The sequence below is a fragment of the Corvus hawaiiensis genome, chromosome 1 (assembly GCF_020740725.1).
Source record: "Corvus hawaiiensis isolate bCorHaw1 chromosome 1, bCorHaw1.pri.cur, whole genome shotgun sequence".
Taxonomy (NCBI): domain Eukaryota; kingdom Metazoa; phylum Chordata; class Aves; order Passeriformes; family Corvidae; genus Corvus; species Corvus hawaiiensis.
The window spans coordinates 93,397,797-93,417,073 of NC_063213.1; the positions used below are offsets into that span (position 1 = coordinate 93,397,797).

Genomic DNA, 19,277 nt, shown 5'->3' on the forward strand with positions numbered 1-19,277 from the left:
GCCGCGCTCCCATTGGCCAGCCAGGGGCGAGGGGGCGGGCACAGTGCCCTCCGCACCCCGTCACGTGACGGGCGGTCACGTGACCGCAGCCCCCCACTCCCCCCGGGGCTCCGGGCGGTGAAATCGGGGGGGGGGGCTCGGCCGGACCCTCGGGCCGGGACTGACCGGGCACGAACCGGGGCACTGACCCTCTGCCCGGGGCACTGACCCCTCTGCCCGGGGCACTTACCCTCTGCCCGGGGCACTGACCCCTCTGCCCGGGGCGCACACAGACCCCCCTGCCCGAGGCCGTGACCCCTCTGCCTGCAGCCCTGAGCCCCCTGTGCGGCCCTGGACCCCCTCCTCCGGGCAGAGACCCCTCTGTTCTGGACAGAGACCCCCCGTCCGAGGCACAGACCCTGCTGCCCGGGTCACAGGGTTTCACTTCTCGGTGCTGCTGAGTCCTCCAGACCTCACTCCCAGGGCAGGCAGCACCCCCAGACCGCCCCAGTCCCCCCAAATCCTCCCCAACCCCCTCCAACCTCTCTCAGCCCCCACAGCCCCCCAAAATCCTCCCCAACCCCCTCCAACCTCCCTCAGCCCCCACAGCCCCCCAAATCCTCCCCAACCTCCTCCAACCTCCCTCAGCCCCCACAGCCCCCCCAAATCCTCCCCAATCTCCCCGACCCCCCCAAACTCCAACCTTTGTCCCCCAACTCCCCCATCCTCCCTCCCAATGCCCACAAGTGCCCCTAAATCCTCTCCAAATCCCTTTGAACCCCCCATACCCCAAAGATCACTTCAACCTCGCCAACCCTTCCCAAAACTTCCAACCTCTCTCCAAGCCCTTCCCACCCCCTCCAAGCTCCCCTAAATCCCCTCCAGTGCCAACGCCCCTCTGAACCCCCCTCCACCTCCCCAAGCCCCTCCTCCAACTACCCCAAACATTCCCTAAACTCACAACTTCCCGCCTTGCACCAGCTCCCTCATTCTCCTTCAACTCCCCCAAATCACCTCCCAACCTCCCCAGTCCCAGGAAATCCACTCCAAACCTTCTTCCAACCAGTCCAACACCGCCTCAACCTCCCTTCAAACCCCCTCAACTCCCTCCAAACCCTCCCTAAACTCCAAACTTCCCCCTCAAGCACCCCAAATCCCCTGAAACCCCCCCAAAACCACCCCTGACCTTCCCAACCCTTCCAAATCCCCTTTAGTCCCCATTCCAACCTCCCCCCGTACTCCTTTCCCAGGCCCCCAGCTTCTCCCTAGACCCCCAACTCCTCCAAACCCCCCTCTGATGCCCCGAAATCCTCTCTAAACCCCTAAAACCCCCTCCAAACTTCCTCCCGAGCCCCCCAAAACCATCCCTAGACACTCAACCCCAAAAATCCGCCTCCAAACCCCAAAATCTGCCTCCAACCTCCTAAACCACCTCCAGCCTTCCCAACCCCCTCCACACTCCCTTCCAAGCCCCCCAAATTCCTCCAAATCCCCCTCCAACCCCCCAAAATCCCCTCTAAACCCCCCAAACCACCTCCAACCTTCCAAACCTTTCCAAATCCTTTAAACCCCCCTTCCGACCTTTCTCCACACTCCCTTCCAAGTCCCTCAACCCCTCCACAGACCCCCAGTTCCTTCAAATCCCCCTCCAACCCCACAAATCCCCTCCAAACCCCTCAAACCCCCTCCACACTCCCTCCCAAGCTCCCCAACCCCCCTCCCAGACCCCCAACCTCCCCTTCATTACCCCCCTTTTCCCCCCCAGCCCCCTCCCCATCTCCTCTCCATGCAGACACCACATCACCAGCCCATCCCAGAGTGGCCCGTGTGGGGTCGGGGGGCACACGGGGACTTTATTGGGGTCAGATGGCCGACTGCTCCTGGCGGGGGGGCTCGGAGGGGGCCGGGGGCCGCTCGGGCTCGGTGGCCATGGCGGCCTGGCGCAGCACGGCCATGTGCTCCTCGGCGGCCGCCAGTGACCGCTCGACCCAGTGGCGGGCGGCCGGCTGGCGGCAGGCGCTGCGGGTCACCAGCACCAGGTGACTGACCGACAGCAGCAACGCCGCGGCCCTGCGGGGACACGGAGCTGTCACCGCCCTGTCACCTCCCTGACACCACCCTGCCCCATGGTGGCTTCGTCACCAGCAGTGTGGCCCCAGTTTGCCTGTCCGTGGTGACCAGGGACAGCACCCAGGGAATGGCCTGAGGTGGTGTCACAGGGGGTTTGGGGTGGGTACTGGGGAAGTTTCATCCCCCAGAGGGTGCTGGGCACTGCCCAGGCTCCCCAGGGAATGGTCCCGGCCCCGAGGCTGCCAGAGCTGCAGGAGCGCTGGGACAGCGCTGCCAGGGATGCCCAGGGTGGGGTTGTTGGGGTGTCTGTGCAGGGCCAGGGGCTGGGATGATCCTGGGGGTCCCTCCCAGCCTGGGATATTCTGGGATATTCCATGATCTGCTCACACCAAGGGGCCTCCCCGTCCTGCTGGAGGTGTCCCCAGAGGTGTGGTATGGGATGGGGAGGGTGTCCCCACCCACAGGTATCCCCCCACCCAGGAGTGTCCCTGTCCTTCCGTCCCTGTCACCTCGCATCCAGCAGTTTGGGGTCCAGCGGGGGGTACATGGATCTCACCACATCGTCCACCCTGTGGTGGGGACAGTGTTAACCCCAAGGGACACTGCGGTGACACCTCCAGCACACCCACCCTGAGCCTCAAGAGGCCTCTTGGAGCCCTGGGACCCCCCCAGAGCCCCAGGACCCCCCTGAGCCCCAGGAACTTCCCAGAGCCCCAGGACTCCTCCCAGAGTCCCTGGACCTCCCTACAGTCCCCAGGTTTCCCTCCGGAGTCCCCAGGGTTCCCTCCAGTGCCTCAGGACCCCCCCAGTGCCCTGGGACATCCCCAGAGCCCCCATGACCCCTCCAGACCCACCCTGTCCCAAAGCCCTGGGGACCCTCCAGAGCCCTGGAATTTTCCCCCCAGTCCCTGGGGACACCCCAGAGCCACGGGACCCCAGCCGAGGGCCCTGGGACCCCCCAGATGTCCCCTGTCACCTGGGGCTGATGCGCTTGGCCACCACGATGATGTCACCCAGGCTGGCCGGGGACTTCACGCGTGCGCCCGAGCCCATGGTCATGGCCACCAACTTCTCTGTCAGTGTGTGACAGATCTGGGGGACAGCAGTGGGCACTCAGTGCCATCATCACCACCAGTGCCACAAGTGCCACCTACCATCAGCACCAGTGCCACCAGTAGCAGCAATGTCTCCCCTGCCACCATTACCACAAGTGCCACCCACTGTTGACACCAATGTCACTACTGCCACTAGCGTCACTGGTAGCACCACTGCCACCATTGCCACCAGTGCCACCATTGCCACCAGCTCTACCAGTACCACCAGTGCTGCCATTGCCACCAGAGTCACCGGTACCACCAGTGTCACCACTGCCACCAGTGCCACGCCCTGACTCACCTTCAGGATGGCGATGCAGTGGGACACCAGACCCCTGTGGAGAGGGAGGACGGTGTGAATCCAGCTGTGTCCCCCCTGCTCTGTCCTTGTCCCCTGCGTGTCCCCCCTCTCCTGCCAGCCCACACCCCGTGTCCCCCAGACCAGTGGGGATATTCCCACCCCAAGACCATCTTGAGGACCATCCCCACGGCTTGGTGACCTCCAAATCCATCCCCTGCATCCCATGATGGGGGGCTGGCACTGCACAGGGGTCCCCAGCAGCGGGGGGACATGGGGGACACTCACGAGGCATCTTCGACCCAGTCCTCATTCTCCAGGATGGCCTCAATGTGGGGGTTGGTGATGACCACATCGTCCAGCTCCAGCTCTGAGGGCTCCGACGGCGTCTCCGCGGTCCCCATCAGGTCCACGATGGGTCTGTCAGGGACATGGGGGACATCCCACCAGGGCCACCTCCTCAGGCTGCCCACAGCCCCCATGGCCTTGATGATGGTGGACATATCCCCAGCTTCATCCCCCTGGTGATGGTGGACGTGTCCCCATCTTTGTCCCCCGGGTGATGTGGCTGTGCCCCAAACTTCTTCCCTCTGATGATGCTGGACATGTCCCCTGCATCATCCCCCTTGTCACAGTGGATATGTCCCCATCTTTGTTCCCTGGATGATGTTGGACACATCCCCAACTTCATCCCTTTGATGATGGCGGGTGTGTCCCCATCTCTGTCCCCCTGATGACTGTGGACACGTCCCCCACATTGTCCCCTTGATGATGCTGGACATATCCCCACCACTGTCCCCGGCCCACGGGGGTTGGGGTCCCTCCCTGGTGGGGACAGAGACGCTGCCAGCCCCGCGGGGTCACTCACTTGGTGTCATAGTGGTGGCGCAGGTCCTTGGGGTGACAGTAGCGCTGCCTGCACACCACCACCAGCGCCACGAAGGACGCCAGGAAGATGGTGGCCAGCACCCCGATGGCCACGATGACTACGGTCTCCATGGCTGGTCCCCACCGCAGGGGCTCAGGCGTCCGGTGCCATCACAGCGCACTGGGGGCTGAGGTGACAGGGGGACCGGGGGGGTTGGAACTCCACAGATGTTCTCCTCTCCCTCCCGCACCCCAAAACACCCGGCCAGGACCTGGTGTCATCCCCAGATGGATCCCTGTCGCCGGGGGCTTTCTAGAGGCAGTGTCACCTGGGCGATGGGGTCACTCTGGGTGTGGGGTGCAGCAGGATTTGGGGGGCTATGGGGACATGGGGACAGGGGCTGGGGTCAGGAGAGCAAGGCCTGGGCCACAGTGGGGTGTGGGGACACCCAGAGTGTGTCCTTCTGGGGACCCCCACCCACAGCCCTGTCCCTGTGGGAACATGGAGACCCCCAGAGCCTGACCCTGATGGGACCCCCCGAGCCTTTCCCTATGGGGCCATGGGGAGCCCAGAGACTGATCCCTATAGAGAGCCCAGAGTCCCTGTCCCTGTGGGACCACAGGGACCCCCAGAGCCCTGTCGCTAAGGGGCCGTGGGGACTCTCAGAGCCTGGTCCCTAGGAAGACCCCCCAGTTCTGATTCCTATGAGGCCATGTGGACCCCCAGAGCCCCGTTTCTACGGGGACCCCCAGAGCCCTGTCCCTATGGGACCATGGGGACCCCCCCTACCTGGTCCCTACGGTGCCCCTATTCCAATCCCTGTGGGGTTATGGGGACCTCCAAAGCCCCATCTTTATGGGAGCCCTCAGTCCCAATCCCGATGGGGCCATAGGGACCCCCTGATCCTGATCCCAATGGGGCCATGGGGACCCCCAGAGTTCTGTCCCCATGGGATCACGGTGACCCCCAATGCCTGGTCCCTAAGGAGTCCCCCTATTCCTGTGGGGTCAAGGGGACCTCCAGAGCCCACTTTCCGTGGGGACCCCCCAAATCTGATCCCAGTTGGGCCATGGGGACCCCCCAAGACACCCCTGCTGCAGCAGCAGGGCCTGTGTGTCCCGTCCCCACGGACAGCAGGACACCGGCCATACCAGACCCAGGGGACCCCACGGCCCCACATGGACGGACTGAGGATCCCCGTGGGGCCCCCACCCTGCGGGAGGACCCCCCCTCTGCCCATCCCGCGGGCCGGGGGCTCCATCCCTGCCCTCCCTACCTGCTGCGGCCGGGAGGCAGCGCCGGGCGGGACACGGGGACACGCGGGGACGGTGCCACTTCCGTGCCGGGTGTGCAAACACGGCCAGCGCCGACCTTTGCCCCCTGACTCACACCCGGGCCCCCCACAAAGGGGGGGTGCAGGAGGGGCCCCCCAAACCCTCCGGCCCCTCTCCTCACTGCTTCCCCCCTCCCCCCGCCCTTTTTTCTTTCTCCCCTAAATCCCATTGAATTTTAAGCCAGGTTTAGGGATTTGGCTTAAATTTCCAGCCCGGCTGCAGTTGTCCCTGCAACCCCACAAGGTTGGGGACAGCGAGGGGGGGGGACAGCGTGCCCTCCCCCGCCCCCCTCCGCCACTTTCTCACTGCGATTAAAGCCTTAAGAGGGATTTTGGCTGCCAAAGCTGCTTGGGCTGTAACCCCCTGGTGCCTGGCCCTGGGGGGGGGGCACAGCCCCGGTGGTGTCCCCAGGGCCCCCAAAGTGTCCCCAGCGCCGCCCCCAGCTCCGGGGGGTGTCCCTGTCCCGGCTGGGGTCGGACCCTGCCTGTGCAGCACCAGGGAAGGTGGGACCTGGCACCAAGGGGAAAGGGGGGTCCGGGGGGGGCACCGAGAGAGGGGGGCACTGCTGGGGGGCTGGGGGGGTTCTGGGAGTGGGGGGTGCCGCTGGGAGGGCCCTATGAGGATGTTGGGGGGGAGCTGCTGGGGCGGTGTCCCTGTGAGGGTCTGGGGGGGGGGGGGGGGGTGAGCTGCTGGGGGGTGCTGGGGGTCCCGGGAAGTTCCGTGAGGGAGGTTGAGCTGCTGGGGGGGTCCTGTGAGGATCTGTGGGGGGGGGGCTTTGCTGTTTAGGGGGTCCGGGAGACTCTGAGTATCTGGGGGAGGAGGGGTCGCTGCTGTAGGGGGGAGCCGGGGGTGTTTGTCTGGGGGGTCTGCGGGGGTCGCTGCTGGCGGTTCCCGGTCCCGCACAGCCTTGGTTGCGGGGGGCACGGGGCTGATAGGGGGTCCCGCTTGGCCCTGGGGGTCGTTCCGGGGGTCCGGAGGTGGGGCTGGAGGTCTCTGGGGGGGCCCCGGCACGGGTCTATGGGGGGGCATCGTTCCCAGGGGTCCCCTACAACGCCTGGGCTCCCGTGGGGGGGGTTGGGGGATGGCCGGGGGGGTCCCGAGCGGGGGTCGACCCGAGGTCCCCTCCCGGCTCCCTCGGCGGGTCCCTGCGAACCTCCCGGGCCCCCCGATCCCTCCCGGCCCCCCGCACCTGGAGCGGCTCTGCGGCGGCCGCGAACAAGATGGAGCCGGGCGGGGGGCGCGGAGCGGGGCCGGGAGCGGGGTGGGATCGGGATGGGAGCGGGGAGGGAGCAGAGAGGGAGCGGGGATCGGCCGGGCTCTGCCCCCGGCACCGCCCTCCTCCCGCCCCGCAGCGCTCCGAGGGGGCCCGAGGGTCCCCTACGCCTCCCAAAGTTCCTGAAGTGCGTCCCATGCATCCAATAGTGTCCCCAAATGTCCCAAAGAACCCCCACTGCACTCCTGAGGAATCCCCTCTTGTCACAAAGTACTTTCTTGTGCCTCAAAGTGGCCTCACTGCATCCCAAAGTGGCTCCATTGTGTCTCAAAGTGCCCCTGCTGCACCCTCCAAACACCATCTTGTCCCCCACGGTGCCCCCTTGTGCCCCCAAACTTCCCCCCTGCATTCCAAACAGTCCCTGTCCCGTCCCCAGCTGTGTCCCCTTGTGTCCCAAAGTGTCCCAGTTGCATCCCAAACTGTCCCCGTTGTGTCCCAAACCACCAGCCCTGCAAGTTCTCCTTTGTGTCCCAAGAATCCTCGTGCCCCAAAATGACCGCAGTGCACCCCAAAGTGTCTCTGTCTTGTCCCAAAGTGTCCCCATTGCAGCCCAGCTTGGCCCCACTACATCCCCACACATCCCCACCACACCCCAAAGTGCCCTTGCTGTGTCCCCAAGTGTCCCCTCTGTACCCCAGCCATCCCCATGTCCCTGCTGCCATGTGCTGTCCTTGCTGTGTCCCAAAGCAAGGGACATGTGTCCCATGTCCCCACACCCCCTCCTCGTGTCCCTGCCATGCCCTTTTTTGTCCCCGCCATGCCCTTTTTTGTCCCCATTATGTCCCAAAGCACTTCAGTCATGTCCCTTGCCGTCCTTTTTGTGTCCCACCCAGTCCTGGTTGTGTCCCAGCTTGTCACCACCGTGACCCAAGGTGTCCCCACCCCAGGAGGTGGCTCTGGGTGATGGGAACTCGTGTGCTCTGACCGTGTGGCTCTCACCACGTGTCTCACTGTCTGTGGTGACACTTGTGGTGACAGCGTTTGGTGATGCCAGCCAGGAATGGTGTCCCAGGTCACTGCCGTGCCCTGCAGTCTCAGATCCCCTCATCCTCATGGGGTACAGAGGGCACGTGGTGTCCCCAAGGGTCACCAGGAGCCCCTGCTGTACCACCAATGTCCCTGGGATGTCCCCATGTCCTGCCAGCAACACCTCACCCTGGTGTCTGAACGGGCTCTTTATTCGGGCATGGAGCAGGGGGCTCCAGCCATGGCACTGCCCGGCTCCTCCCTGCCCGCCCGCCGGTGCCACCGTCCAGCAGGCACTGCCCGCCCGGACCCTCCCTCCCCTCCTGGGAACGCCGGCTTGGCGAGCTGGGCACTGCAGCGCTCCACTGCCCGTGGGGACCCCCCGAGCCCCGCACACCCCCTGGGGCTCAACCCCCGCGCGTCCGGTCCCGGTGGGAGGGGCTGGCCAAGGAGGACCCACCGGGGTGCCCATCCCTTGAGCCGGGTCCCCGCACTGCCCTTCATGGAGCCACGACTGCCACCACTGAGGTGACACATGGCCAAGTCCTTCCTGGAGACGCTGCTCCATCAAGTCCCTGCTGCCGGGCTTGTCCCCGCGTGTGTCCCCAGGGTTTATCCGTCCGGGAAGATGTATCCATAGTGGTTGAGGATGTGCTCCACCACCTGGTTCTGGAAGACCATGTGCATGGCCATGCTGGCCTCCTCGCTGGCCGGCCGCAGCAGCGTGGGGCCGAAGACGATGGCCACGCTCTGCACCGACATGCGGTTCTCCTCCTTGTGCTCCACCACCCTGTGGGGACAGGGCATGTGTCACCGGCATGGCCCTGACCCCGGGACCTGTCCCCAGAGTCGTGTTCTGCCTTCCTGCACCAGGCAGGGTTTGGGGAACAAGGGGGGGTCACCTGCAGAGGTGGCGGAAAAGGACCTTCATGGTGTCATGGTGAGCGGGTGGCAGGGACAGCACCAGGTCCCGGATGCAGCGGCCCCGCAGGGACGGGTCCTGTATCTCTGCCAGGGAGGGAGGGCACGGTGGGGGCTGGCTCCGGTGGCCACAGCATCCCTGTCCCCACCTCCATCCCCATCCTCATCCCATCTCCATCACCACCCCCTGTCCCAGTTCTTTCTCCATTCCCATCCCATTTCAATCTCATTCTTGTCCCCAACCCCATCCTTATACCCTTCCCCATCCCATCGCCATTCCATCCCAGTTCCCATCCTTGTCTCCATCCCATCCCATTACAACCCCATCCTTGTCCCCACCCCATCCCACCCCATCCCACCCCATCCCATCCCATCCCATCCCATCCCATCCCATCCCATCCCATCCCATCCCATCCCATCCCATCCCATCCCATCCCATCCCGTCCCCTGTCCCTCACTGATGGCAGCGATGAACTTGTCGAAGTGGCTGAAGGGGATGAGTGGCTCTGGCAGCTCCCGCAGGAAAAGCTTCAGTGCCCCGGTGACAACGTGGATGTCCTCCCAGCGCCCGTCATCCAGGTCCAGCTGCTCGTCTGGGGGTGGGGCAGCACCTCAGCTGTGTCCAGAGCCCCCGGGGATGGGTGGAGGTCCCCGGCTGCCCCCTCCCCAACCACAGCCCTGTCCCTCTGCCCCTCGAGGGGGGTTATACCCCATTGTCCCCCACTGTCACCGCAGGTGACCGTACCGTGCTCCACCTTGTAGCGCAGTTTCTGGATGGTGGCCAGGTTACCACTGACCCGGTACAGCCCGTCAATGTCCAGACCTGGGCAGATGGAGATGGGGGAAAGCTCCCAGTTAAACAACCCACCCTGGGATGGGACATTAGACACTCTTGAGGGAACTCCAGGTCCCCATGTGTCCCTGCTGTCCCCTGCAGGATGCCCACAGCCAGGTGGTACACAGTGACAGCACCCAGTACAGCAGCCAGCACCAGGATTCCAAGGAAAACCCGAGCATCCCATGTAGGCTGTCCCCGGAGCTGTCCCCGTGCTGGTGCCCCAGGCTGTCCCTGTCCCCAGGGTGGTACCTCTCCTCTCCACGGTCTGGATGCACTGCAGGACGAAGTGCGGCACCGTCCCCCGCTCCCGCTCACACAGCGCCAGCAGTGAGCAGCCAAAAACCTGGTCTGGGAACACAGCGGGGACATGAGCACGGCCAGGGGACACCAGGAGGGTGGCTAGTGCAGGATAGGGTTGGGGAGAGAGGGTTCTGTTCCCATAGGAGTGTGCCATCGGGGTGGCTGGAGGTGATGGGACATGCCCGAACCCACCACCAAGATGTTGGGTCAGGGCTGGGCTTGGTCACTCAGCCTGGCGTGTCAACTCCATCCCCCTGTCTGTCCCCGCCCACCCTCCAGCCAGAAGACATCCAGAGGGACTCAGCCCCATTCCAGCACCCACCCCTGATGTGCCCTATCCCGATACCCCATCCCAGCGCTCACTCTGGCTTTACCCTCATCTCAGCACGTATCCTTGATCCAGCCCCATCCCAGCACCCCATCCTGATCCAGTCTCATCCCAGCAATCCCCTTGATGTATCCCCATCCTGACACCCATGCCCGATCCACCCCCATCCCAGCCCCTCATCCCAGCATCCCCCGGCCCAGCGCCCCCCCACACCCACCCTTGATGTAGCCCCTCTCCCGCAGGGATTGCAGCGTCGGCCGCCTCTGCAGGAATTTGCGGAGTTTGTTCCGGACTCTGCTGGTGTCACTCTCGGCACTGCCCGTCACCTGCCCGGCGGCTGGCGGGGACATGGCACAGGTCAGCACCATCCCGAGGGACCGACCGGGGCTCCCGGCTTGTCCCGCCCCGGGGACCCCGCAGGGTGGGCGGTTCTGCCGGGCCCCCGGGCCCGCCCCGGGTGCCGCTGCTCACCTGCCCTCCTCTCCTCGCCGCCCCCCAGCTTCTCCCGGGAGCCGAATTCAGCCCGAATTTCGGCATCCTCCTCTCCGAGGATGTAGGAGCCCTAAGGAAGGGGCACCGTGAGACGCCGGGGCCCGTCCCCGGGGTGGCCGCGGGGCGGGGGGCCCTGCTCACCCTCCGGCCGATGCTGTCGGCGATGGCCCGGTGCCAGGCGGTGATGATCTGTTCCGAGTCGTGCTGGATGAGGAATTCCGAGCCCTCCCGCGTCCTCAGCTGCCGCAGCAACAGGCAAAGGTCAGGGAAAGGGCACGGGGCTGCCGCAACCACGCGGATTTGGGAACCAGGATGTGGCTGAGCCCGACGCCAACTCCGGTGACACCAAACGGTGCCGGGGAGCTGGAACGGCTGGAAACCTCATTCCTGTGCAAAGCCCGAGTGGAAAAACTCCTCTGGGGGCCAGGATGTCCCTTGGTAACCTCTCGGTGCCCATCAGGACGGGACAGTGGCCGGCAGTGCAGTGTGTCCCTGTGCTCCCACCCCGGTGTCCCCACATCCCCAGTGTCCCCAGTTCCATCCCCTGCACCCCTGCTGGGATGAGCCGGGCAGGTGTGGCATTGCCCTGTGGTGTGACCAGGTTCCCTCCTGCTGTCACCTGCTCACCTCCAGGACATTCTTCTTGCTGGACTTGTCCCTGCCGGCCCAGGTGAGGGTGGCCCCGCGCAACTCCACCGTGTGCTCGGGGGTGGTCAGGGTGCTGGGGTGCCTCTGTGGGGACAAGGGGATGAGGGTGGCACCTGCCCAGAGGGGACAGGGACACCAGGATCCTGCTGGGGGGTGTGGGCTGCCCTCCTCCAGAAAGGCAAGATTGCCAGATGTCCTCCATGGGACCCCTCTGTCCCCTCCTGTGGTCTCTCAGGACTAGGATGTGGGGCTGCGTGGTGGGGTGAGTGTCACGGCCACCAGCTTGGGGACAGCCAGACCCTAGGCCTGCCATCACCTCAAGGGACATTCCCAGCCTTTCCCAGGGACCCCGGGGGGCTCCAGCTTTGGGGTCCCTCTCAGTGACACTGCAGGAAGGGAGAGAGTGGTTGCCCCCAAGGAGGGGATTTTGCAGGGGGAGAGCATCAGACCCACTGGTTCTCCTCGTGCCCTGGGTTTCAGGGTACTTTGGCCACGGCCCCCTCCCCCAAGAGCCTCTGCACCCCCAGACAGAGCCCTGGACCCCCGAGGTGAGGCCAGCACTGCATCTCCCCCAGCTGTGGGTCCCCTGTCTCCCCCCTCTCTGCTGTCACCGCAGGGTGTTGCAAGACCCATGACAACTTCTGCATCCGGTGGTTGCTGGGCACTGGAGGGGGAACTGGGCCCGGGGGGGGACTGGGGCTGGCACTGCTTCCTCCTGCTGGCTCCCACCAGCTCCAGGTGCCCCACAACTGGCACCCCTGTGGGGAGAGCGTGTGTGTGTGTGTGTGCGGGGGGGCGAGGGGACATGTCCCAGTGCCAGGGGTCCCTGTGCATGGCACCTGCCCCGGCCTGGGGGTCCTGGTCCCATCCTTCAAGTGCTGATCCCCTCACAGTGCCAGGGGTCCTGTTTCATGGGTGCTGGCCCTGTGCCCTGGATGTTGGCCTCATCCTATGGGTGCTGGTTCCATCCCGCAGGCATCGACCCCATCCTGTGGATCCTTGCCCTGTCCTACAGATGTTGGTCCTATCCTGTGGATGCTGGCTGCATTCTGTGGGTGCTGGCCATGGTCCCCCTCCCCTAAGAGCCCCTGCACTCCCTAGACAGAGCCCTGAACCCCCACCCCAGAGGTGAGGCCAGTGCCATGTTCCCCATGGGTGCCTGTCCCTGTCCTACAAGTGTTGGCCACATCCTGTGAGTCCTTGCCCAGTCCCAGGGGTTCTGTCCCAGTCCCAGGGGTTCTGTCCCAGTCCCATGGGTTCTGGCCCTGTCCCATGGGTTCTGTCCCAGTCCCATGGGTTCTGGTCCCACCCCACAGGAGCTGCCCTGCCCCGAGGCCATTGGGGCTCTCACCAAGGCGCTGGCAGCTGAGTGCTTGGAATCCTTGAAGAAGGTGAGGATTCCCCCTTCCAGCACTGTCCAGGAGGAGCTCCAGTTCTTCCTGGGGAGCAGAGCAGGGGTCATACAGTGGGATAGCACAGCCCCTCCACCCTGCTGGACTCCTGTCGCCAGTTGCAGGGGACACCGGGATGTTCTTACCGGAGCCGCTTCCCTCTGTCCAGCGTCTTGGTCCGGTTGAGCACCCCAGCTTTTTCGAGGCTTTTAAACTGGAAAGTAAAGGTGGGGGTGTCAAATTTGCCCCCTGCTCTCCCCGGTGCCAGGGTGGGGGCAGGCTGGGTGCCCCTCGCTGCATGCTCACCTTCTCCTCCTTGGTGCCCGCTGCCGGTGACCCGGTGCCGTGCCAGGCCAAGAGCCCGCTGTCCTGGCTGGAGCCGCTGCTGGCCCGCTCATGGCGGCCGCCCGATGGCACCTGGGCAGGGAGGCGTCAGGTGAGGCCCAAGGTGCCCCTGCCAGGAGGGGGCTGTGCTGTGCACCCACGGCACCCCAGAGCCCCTGCAGCCCCTGCTCCGGGGGCTTGTGAGGACGTTTATCCCTGGCAGTTACCCCTGTCTGCATCTTTGGCCCTGTCCCCATCCCCATTGCTGTCCCTGTCCTTGTCCATAACGCATCCCTGTCCCTATCCCAGTTCCTATCCCTGTGCTCATTCCTCTTCCATTCCCTGTCCCTTTCCCTGTCCCCATGCCCATCCTCAGTCCTGTCCCAATCCCTGTTCCCATCCCTTCCCATCCCTATCCCGTACCGTGTCAGGGGCGAAGTGCTCGGGGTAGAACACGATTCCCTCGGGGTGGCTGTGCCCATACCAGCCTGGAGGTGAGCCCAGCTCCTCAGGGCGCCTCGGGGACAGGCAGAGAGAGGCCCCCTGATCATAGGAGCCCACGGGCGAATAGTCTTCCTCGGGATAACACTCCAGCTCATCTGGAGACAGGTCGGGATAATCCGTTTCTGGAGTGGGTGGCTGGAGAGAAGAGACTGGTCAAGATCTTGTGCCCTACCAAGAGACCTGCATCCCTGTGTGGCTTGCCCAGGTGGGGGCTGCCCCATCTCCATCTTCTCCATCTCCATTCCCATCTCCATCTCAATCCTTGTCTCCATCTCCATTCCCATTCCTGTTTCTATCTCCATCTCAATCCCAGTATCCATTCCCATCTCCATCTGCACCTTCATCTCCATTCCCATCCCTGTCTCCCATCTCCAGCTTCATCCCTGTCTCCATCTCCATCCCATCCCATCCCTGTTTCCATCTCCATTCCCCTCTCTTTTTACATCCCTGGATCTGTTCCCATCTCAATCTTCTTCTGTCTTCATCTCCATTCCCATCTCCACCTTTGTCTCCATCTTCATCTCCATTGCATCTCCCATCCTTTCTCAATCTTCATCTTTGCCTCCATTTTCATCCCACCCCGTTTCCATCTGCATTCTCATCCCTTCCTACACCCCTGTATCCATACCCTTGTCCATCTTCATCTGTCTTCATCTCCTTTCCCATCTGTCTCCGTTTCCATCTCCCTCTCAGTCTCCATTTCCACTGCATCTCCCATCCCTTTCTCAATCCCGATCTCTGCCTCTGTCTCCATTTTCATCCCATCCCTTTTTCATCTCCATTCCCATCCCTGTCTCCCCCCATCCCAAGCCCATCCCCGCGCCTCGCTGGGTGCTCACCCTCTGCTCCATGGGGCCGTACCGCGTCCCCCCAGGGTGCATCTCCCGGGGGCTGCCCGTGTCTCCCGCAGTGGGGGGGTCCCACGACGTCTCACCTGTCACCGAATTATAGAAAAAAGTCTGTCCGCTTCCTTGGTCCACGTGCTGTTCCCACTCGGGAAGCTCCGGGCTGTATGCGAGTGAGGAGGCGGGAGAGGCGGCGGGACTCACTCCATCGGCCGCCTGCCCAAAGGGACAATCCCACGTGGTCTCGCCCGTCACCGGGTTATAATAAAACAAATGTCCACTGTCCGTGTCCGTGTGGGTTTCCCAGTCCGACACGGAGCCGCCGGGCTCCTCTGGGGCCGAGCTGGCGGCTGCGGCCTCTTCCCGCAGCTCCTGGATGTTGAGGTAGATGGGATCGGGTGTCTCCTCTGACTCCTTGCGTGCCTGGGGGGACACGGATGTGTCACTACGGCAGCTGGGACGGCGTTCCTGGGATGTCCCCACTGTGGTGTCAGGGTGGCAGCTGGGTGAGGGGCTGAGGAGCCGGATCCTGCCCTGGCTGCTGGGTCACCCCCCTGCCCGGGCCCCCCAGAGCATGGGGCAGGAGGTGCTGACGATGGGGTGTAGGTGGCTAGGAGGTGGAGAGGGGCACCCACAGCACCCAGAGTGGGGCAGGGAGCACCCACTGGCCATGGAGAGACATCGGTGTCCCCAGTGCCAGCACCTGTGTCACTGCTGTCCGTGTCACCTGCTGCTGGCAGCACCCTCACAGCCAGCACCACGTCACTGGCACCTGCATCACCCACTGCGGGCAGCACCTGCAGCAGCACCCGCACCGCCGGTGCCCGTGTCACTGCATCATCAGCACCTGCAGCAGCAGCACCCACATCATCAGCACTGCCATCACTGGTACCCATGTCACCCACATCATCAACAGCCGTGTCATGGGTACCCACTCATGCACCACCTGCACCATCCACAGCCACATCACTGGTACCTGCATCACCTGCTGTGTGCAGCACCCACATCATTGGCACCCAAACCATGAACACCCACAACCTCTGCACTGATATCTGCGGCCCCAAAACCTCCAGCCTGATCGTCCCCTGCACCCCCAGACTCTGCTCCCACCTCCCCAGCACAAGCACCCCAAAACTCACACTCATCTCACCCACGCTTGCACCCCAGCACCCTCAACACCAGCCCCCCAGGACACCTCCTGCCCCCACATCACCGATACCAGCACCCACATTACCTGCATCCTCATCACCTGTGCCCTGGGACACTTCCAGCACCCACAGCCCCGGCCTCCCCCTCAGAGCCGGATGCTGAACCAGACAGTCTCACCACTGTATCCCAAAATAACATCCCCAGCACCAGCCTGGCTGACTCCCCACTGTGGGGCTGCTTGGGGCGGGGGATGTGTCCCCTGGGACCAGGAGGGTGCTGCCAGCAGGGAACCCCCTCCTGGCACCCTTTGATCTCCCCAGTTTTACAGCCTGAGTCTCTCACTAATGGCTGTGGGGACAAAGGTCCCAGCTCCAGCCCTGCCCATCACCCTGAAGGAGGTGACAGCGGGTGCAGTGTCCTTGGGGACACCCTGGATCAGAGGGGGACAGCAGCTCGATGAAACCCCCTCATCCTCTCCCCATCACCCCACGACCCCCCCATGGTGAGCAGGGCCAGAAGCCACTGGGGGGGGGTCACCCTCCTCCTGGGGATGAGGGACATGGGGGTGGCAATGGGGGATCCCTGGCACGGAGCCCCCCCAGCACCTCTCTCTTCCCCATGGGTGCATCCCTGGGGTGGTTCTCATCCCTGGGGGGGCCGGGTACCCCTCCCTGCTTTGGGATGGGCATGGTGACACCCGCCGGTGCCCATAAACCCCCAGGGAAACCCAAGGGGAAGCATGGGGAGGGCTGACCCCAAAACACCCCCCTGTCCCCCGGCTGGGTGCACCCTCGGGTGCTGCCTACCTTCCCCAAGTGCAGCAGCTGCAGCACCGTGCTCCGGGCCCGCTGCGGACCCCCCGGCGCCCGGTCACCCATCGCGGTGACACTGGGGCAGCACTGGGGGCACCGGGGTGGGGACAGCCGTGGGGACACCGAGAGGCTCCGGTAACACCGCTGGCGCCCTGAGCCGGGCCCTGCACCCGCCGCTTCCTGCCGGGTTTGGGGAGCGGAAGAGACGCCCAGGGCGGAATTGGCTCCTCTGGGGGTTGTTGTCACCCGTCCCCCACAACCTTCCACTCGCCATCCCCTCCGGCAAAGCGAAGGCCAAGCAAGCAGGAATTGCACTGGGATGATCCCCGAAACTTTTGGGTGCCCCGTCTGGTGTCACACTGCTCCACCGAAGGCTGATCTGGGGCTGCTGTGTCCCCGCAACACCGGGATCGTTCCATCCCATCCCATCCCGGCGGGTGCACATGGTGGCAGGATCATGGTCCCGCCATGCCCGATGCCGGATGGTTTTGGCACCGGTTGGATTTGGGCAGGGAAGGGGAATGCCCCCGTGGTGGCACTCGGGCTGGGGACTATGCTGGCTCACCCCCAGAGGGGGGTCGGAGGCTTTGGGTGTGCAAAGGGCACAGCTGGGGGCACAAGGTATAAAATGGGGTAAAAATTGGGTGGGAAATGGGGGGAAATGGGGTGAAAATGGGGTGTAAAACATAGCCCCCCACCACCAACACCCCATTTCCTCCAGCAACTCCCCCAGGTGGCACAATCCCTCCAGCCCCCCTAGAAGTGGAGGACACTCAGACTTGGGGTGCTCCAGGTGCTTGGGGTTACTCCAAAGTGAGGTGCTCGGGGACAAGTGAGGAGGGGACAAGGTCGTGGGACCCACCCCTGTGCCGTCACTGTCTCACCCCGTGTACCCCAGCCCGTGTTGGCGGCAGGTGAGCAGCCGGGGGGGAGCCCCACCCTCGGGTGACCCCGGGGGAGGGGCAGCCCAGGGGGCTCTGGGCAGGGCCCTTTGCTACTTACTGGTGTGGGGTGAGCGTGGCTTTGGGGTGTCGGGGCGCTGGCCTGTGCCGGGGTGCACCCAGCACCCACCTCGGTCCCTGGGTGCTGCGCCCAGGTGAGGCACCCGCCCCGGCAGGGAGGAGCTGCCGCGCTTCCCTGTTAACCCCTTTCTGCCTCCTCTGATCCCGGAACGCTCCGGGAACCTGAGGGGGACACCCCAAAGCCCCTCTGGGTGGCACCGAGTCCCCCTGTCCCGGGGACCACGGGGCTCTGGGGCTGGGAGAGCCCAGGGGTGCCCATGAGGGGGGAACTGAGGCACGGGGCAGGGGGCTGAGGGTGAAGGGTGTGCGGGGGGGCCCCAGTGCAGGCGGTCACTCACAGCCCCGAGACGGTCAATTCTGGTAAACTCGTACGGGGGGGTCACATGCAGGTTTGTCCCACGGGGTCAGCTCGGTGGGGGGACTTGGGGGGTCCCAGCGGTGGCTGCGGTGCCAGGGTGTCACCTCACCCTGTGCTGGAGGTCTCAGTGGGGGAACACGGCCACTGAATCAGCCGAGGGGCTCAGGCTCAACACCCCTACCCGCTACCCCCCCCGCAGCGCAGCTTCTGGGGACAGCAGTGGGGATGTCACCGTACCTGAGCCGCGGGGCCGGCCCCCGGCCGCCTCCTGGCCACGTCCCTGTCCTTGCCGGAGGCGCAGAGGGTCTCGGAGCGGCTCTTCCCGAGCGGGCGAGCGTGTCCTGGGGGGTCCCCCCGTGCCCCCATGGCAGTGGCACCGCGTGGTGCTGGTGTCACCCGCGCCAGGTCATCCAGGGACTGCGAAGGTCTCACAGGCTCAGCGGGGTGCGGGGTCAGCCCCGGGAGGACCCGAAAAGAGCTGAGTGATGGCGGTGAGTCCCTCCTGGGCACCGAGTCCCTCCTGGGCACCGAGTCTCTCTGAAACACCGAGTCCCTCCTGGGCACCGAGTCCCTCTGGAGCATCGAGTCCCTGCGGGGCACCGGGCACCCTCCTGCCGGCTCGCCCGGCTCGGCGGCGCCGATGAACCGATACTCGTAGGCTGGCGGGGGCTGAGGGACGAGCGTGGCCGGCTCTGTCGCAGCATGTCCTGGTGGCGGGGGGTCAAGCGGGGCTGGGGCGGCGATGGGTGGCAGCTCCTTGACGTACTGGGCCGGGATGTAGAAGGGTCGGGCGTCCCCGCTCCTGCGGACGTGCCACCAGTGCGGGTTGGTGCGTTTGAGCAGGACATAGCGCTCGTTGGGTTTGATGGACACCAAGGTGCCGTCCTTGGCGCGGTACTCGAAGCCGTACTCCACCAGCACCAGCGCCTCCTCCGCCGGCCCCGCCGCCTCCATGGCCTCCCGGCGCCTCCGCCTGCGGGACACGGGGCAGGGAAAAGGTGACGGCAGCGCCCAACCCGTCCTGGGGCGAGGACCCCCCAGCTCAGCTCCCTCGGGGTCCCCGCTGAGCTCCAGCCCTATGCGGCAGCTCCGCAAACCGCCCGAACCTGCTGGAACAGCCCTGGGGTCACCGCCACCATCCTTACCACCATGCCCGAGACCCCAAAGCCGCTGAGCCCCAAGCTGCTGAGCCCCCGAAGCCCCCGGGCCCCCGGGCCCCGCTCTCACCTGCGGCCGGCGCTGGGGCGGGTGCGCGCCCGCGGGTGCCGCTCGTGCCCGCGCCGGGCTGGTCCCGACTCGCCCGGTTTCCGCCGCCGCCTCGACGAGAGACGGGGCCGGGCTCCGCGGCGGGGTGGGTGCCCGGCCCCCGGCTGCAGCACGGGGTTGTGGGGCGCGTTTCCTCCCCTCGGCGGGCGGGAAGGGACGCTGGCGGAGGGGACCCGCTGCCGCCCGACGAGGAAACG

General features: G+C 65.2%; 2 protein-coding genes across 4 annotated transcripts; both read right to left on the bottom strand.

Moving 5' to 3' along the window:
- Nucleotides 1–1,790: 1,790 nt before the first annotated feature.
- Nucleotides 1,791–6,936, bottom strand: TMEM98 (transmembrane protein 98). Of its 2 annotated transcripts, none has more exons than XM_048314287.1 (7): nt 6,833–6,936; nt 4,310–4,496; nt 3,730–3,861; nt 3,445–3,478; nt 3,026–3,141; nt 2,559–2,618; nt 1,791–2,049 (listed from the first exon to the last, which is right to left on the bottom strand). In XM_048314287.1, exons 2-7 carry the CDS (start codon nt 4,438–4,440, stop codon nt 1,842–1,844), a joined length of 681 nt encoding a protein of 226 aa, XP_048170244.1. In that variant the 5' UTR covers nt 4,441–4,496; nt 6,833–6,936; the 3' UTR covers nt 1,791–1,841. The 2 variants fall into 2 exon arrangements, with proteins under 2 accessions (XP_048170244.1, XP_048170253.1); XM_048314296.1 differs by lacking the exon at nt 6,833–6,936 and adding an exon at nt 5,586–5,686.
- A 1,076-nt stretch (nt 6,937–8,012) lies between these two features.
- On the bottom strand, nt 8,013–19,173 carry ARHGAP27 (Rho GTPase activating protein 27). 2 transcript variants are annotated; one of them, XM_048314265.1, is made up of 16 exons: nt 19,042–19,173; nt 18,052–18,787; nt 14,468–14,896; nt 13,548–13,763; nt 13,107–13,217; nt 12,947–13,014; nt 12,761–12,848; nt 11,389–11,493; nt 10,903–11,001; nt 10,741–10,831; nt 10,487–10,606; nt 9,891–9,989; nt 9,549–9,626; nt 9,262–9,396; nt 8,785–8,890; nt 8,013–8,672 (listed from the first exon to the last, which is right to left on the bottom strand). In XM_048314265.1, exons 2-16 carry the CDS (start codon nt 18,766–18,768, stop codon nt 8,495–8,497), a joined length of 2,640 nt encoding a protein of 879 aa, XP_048170222.1. In that variant the 5' UTR covers nt 18,769–18,787; nt 19,042–19,173; the 3' UTR covers nt 8,013–8,494. The 2 variants fall into 2 exon arrangements, with proteins under 2 accessions (XP_048170222.1, XP_048170231.1); XM_048314274.1 differs by lacking the exons at nt 18,052–18,787; nt 19,042–19,173 and adding an exon at nt 16,429–17,088 and having other exon boundaries at nt 8,017–8,672.
- Between the last annotated feature and the right edge of the window lie 104 nt (nt 19,174–19,277).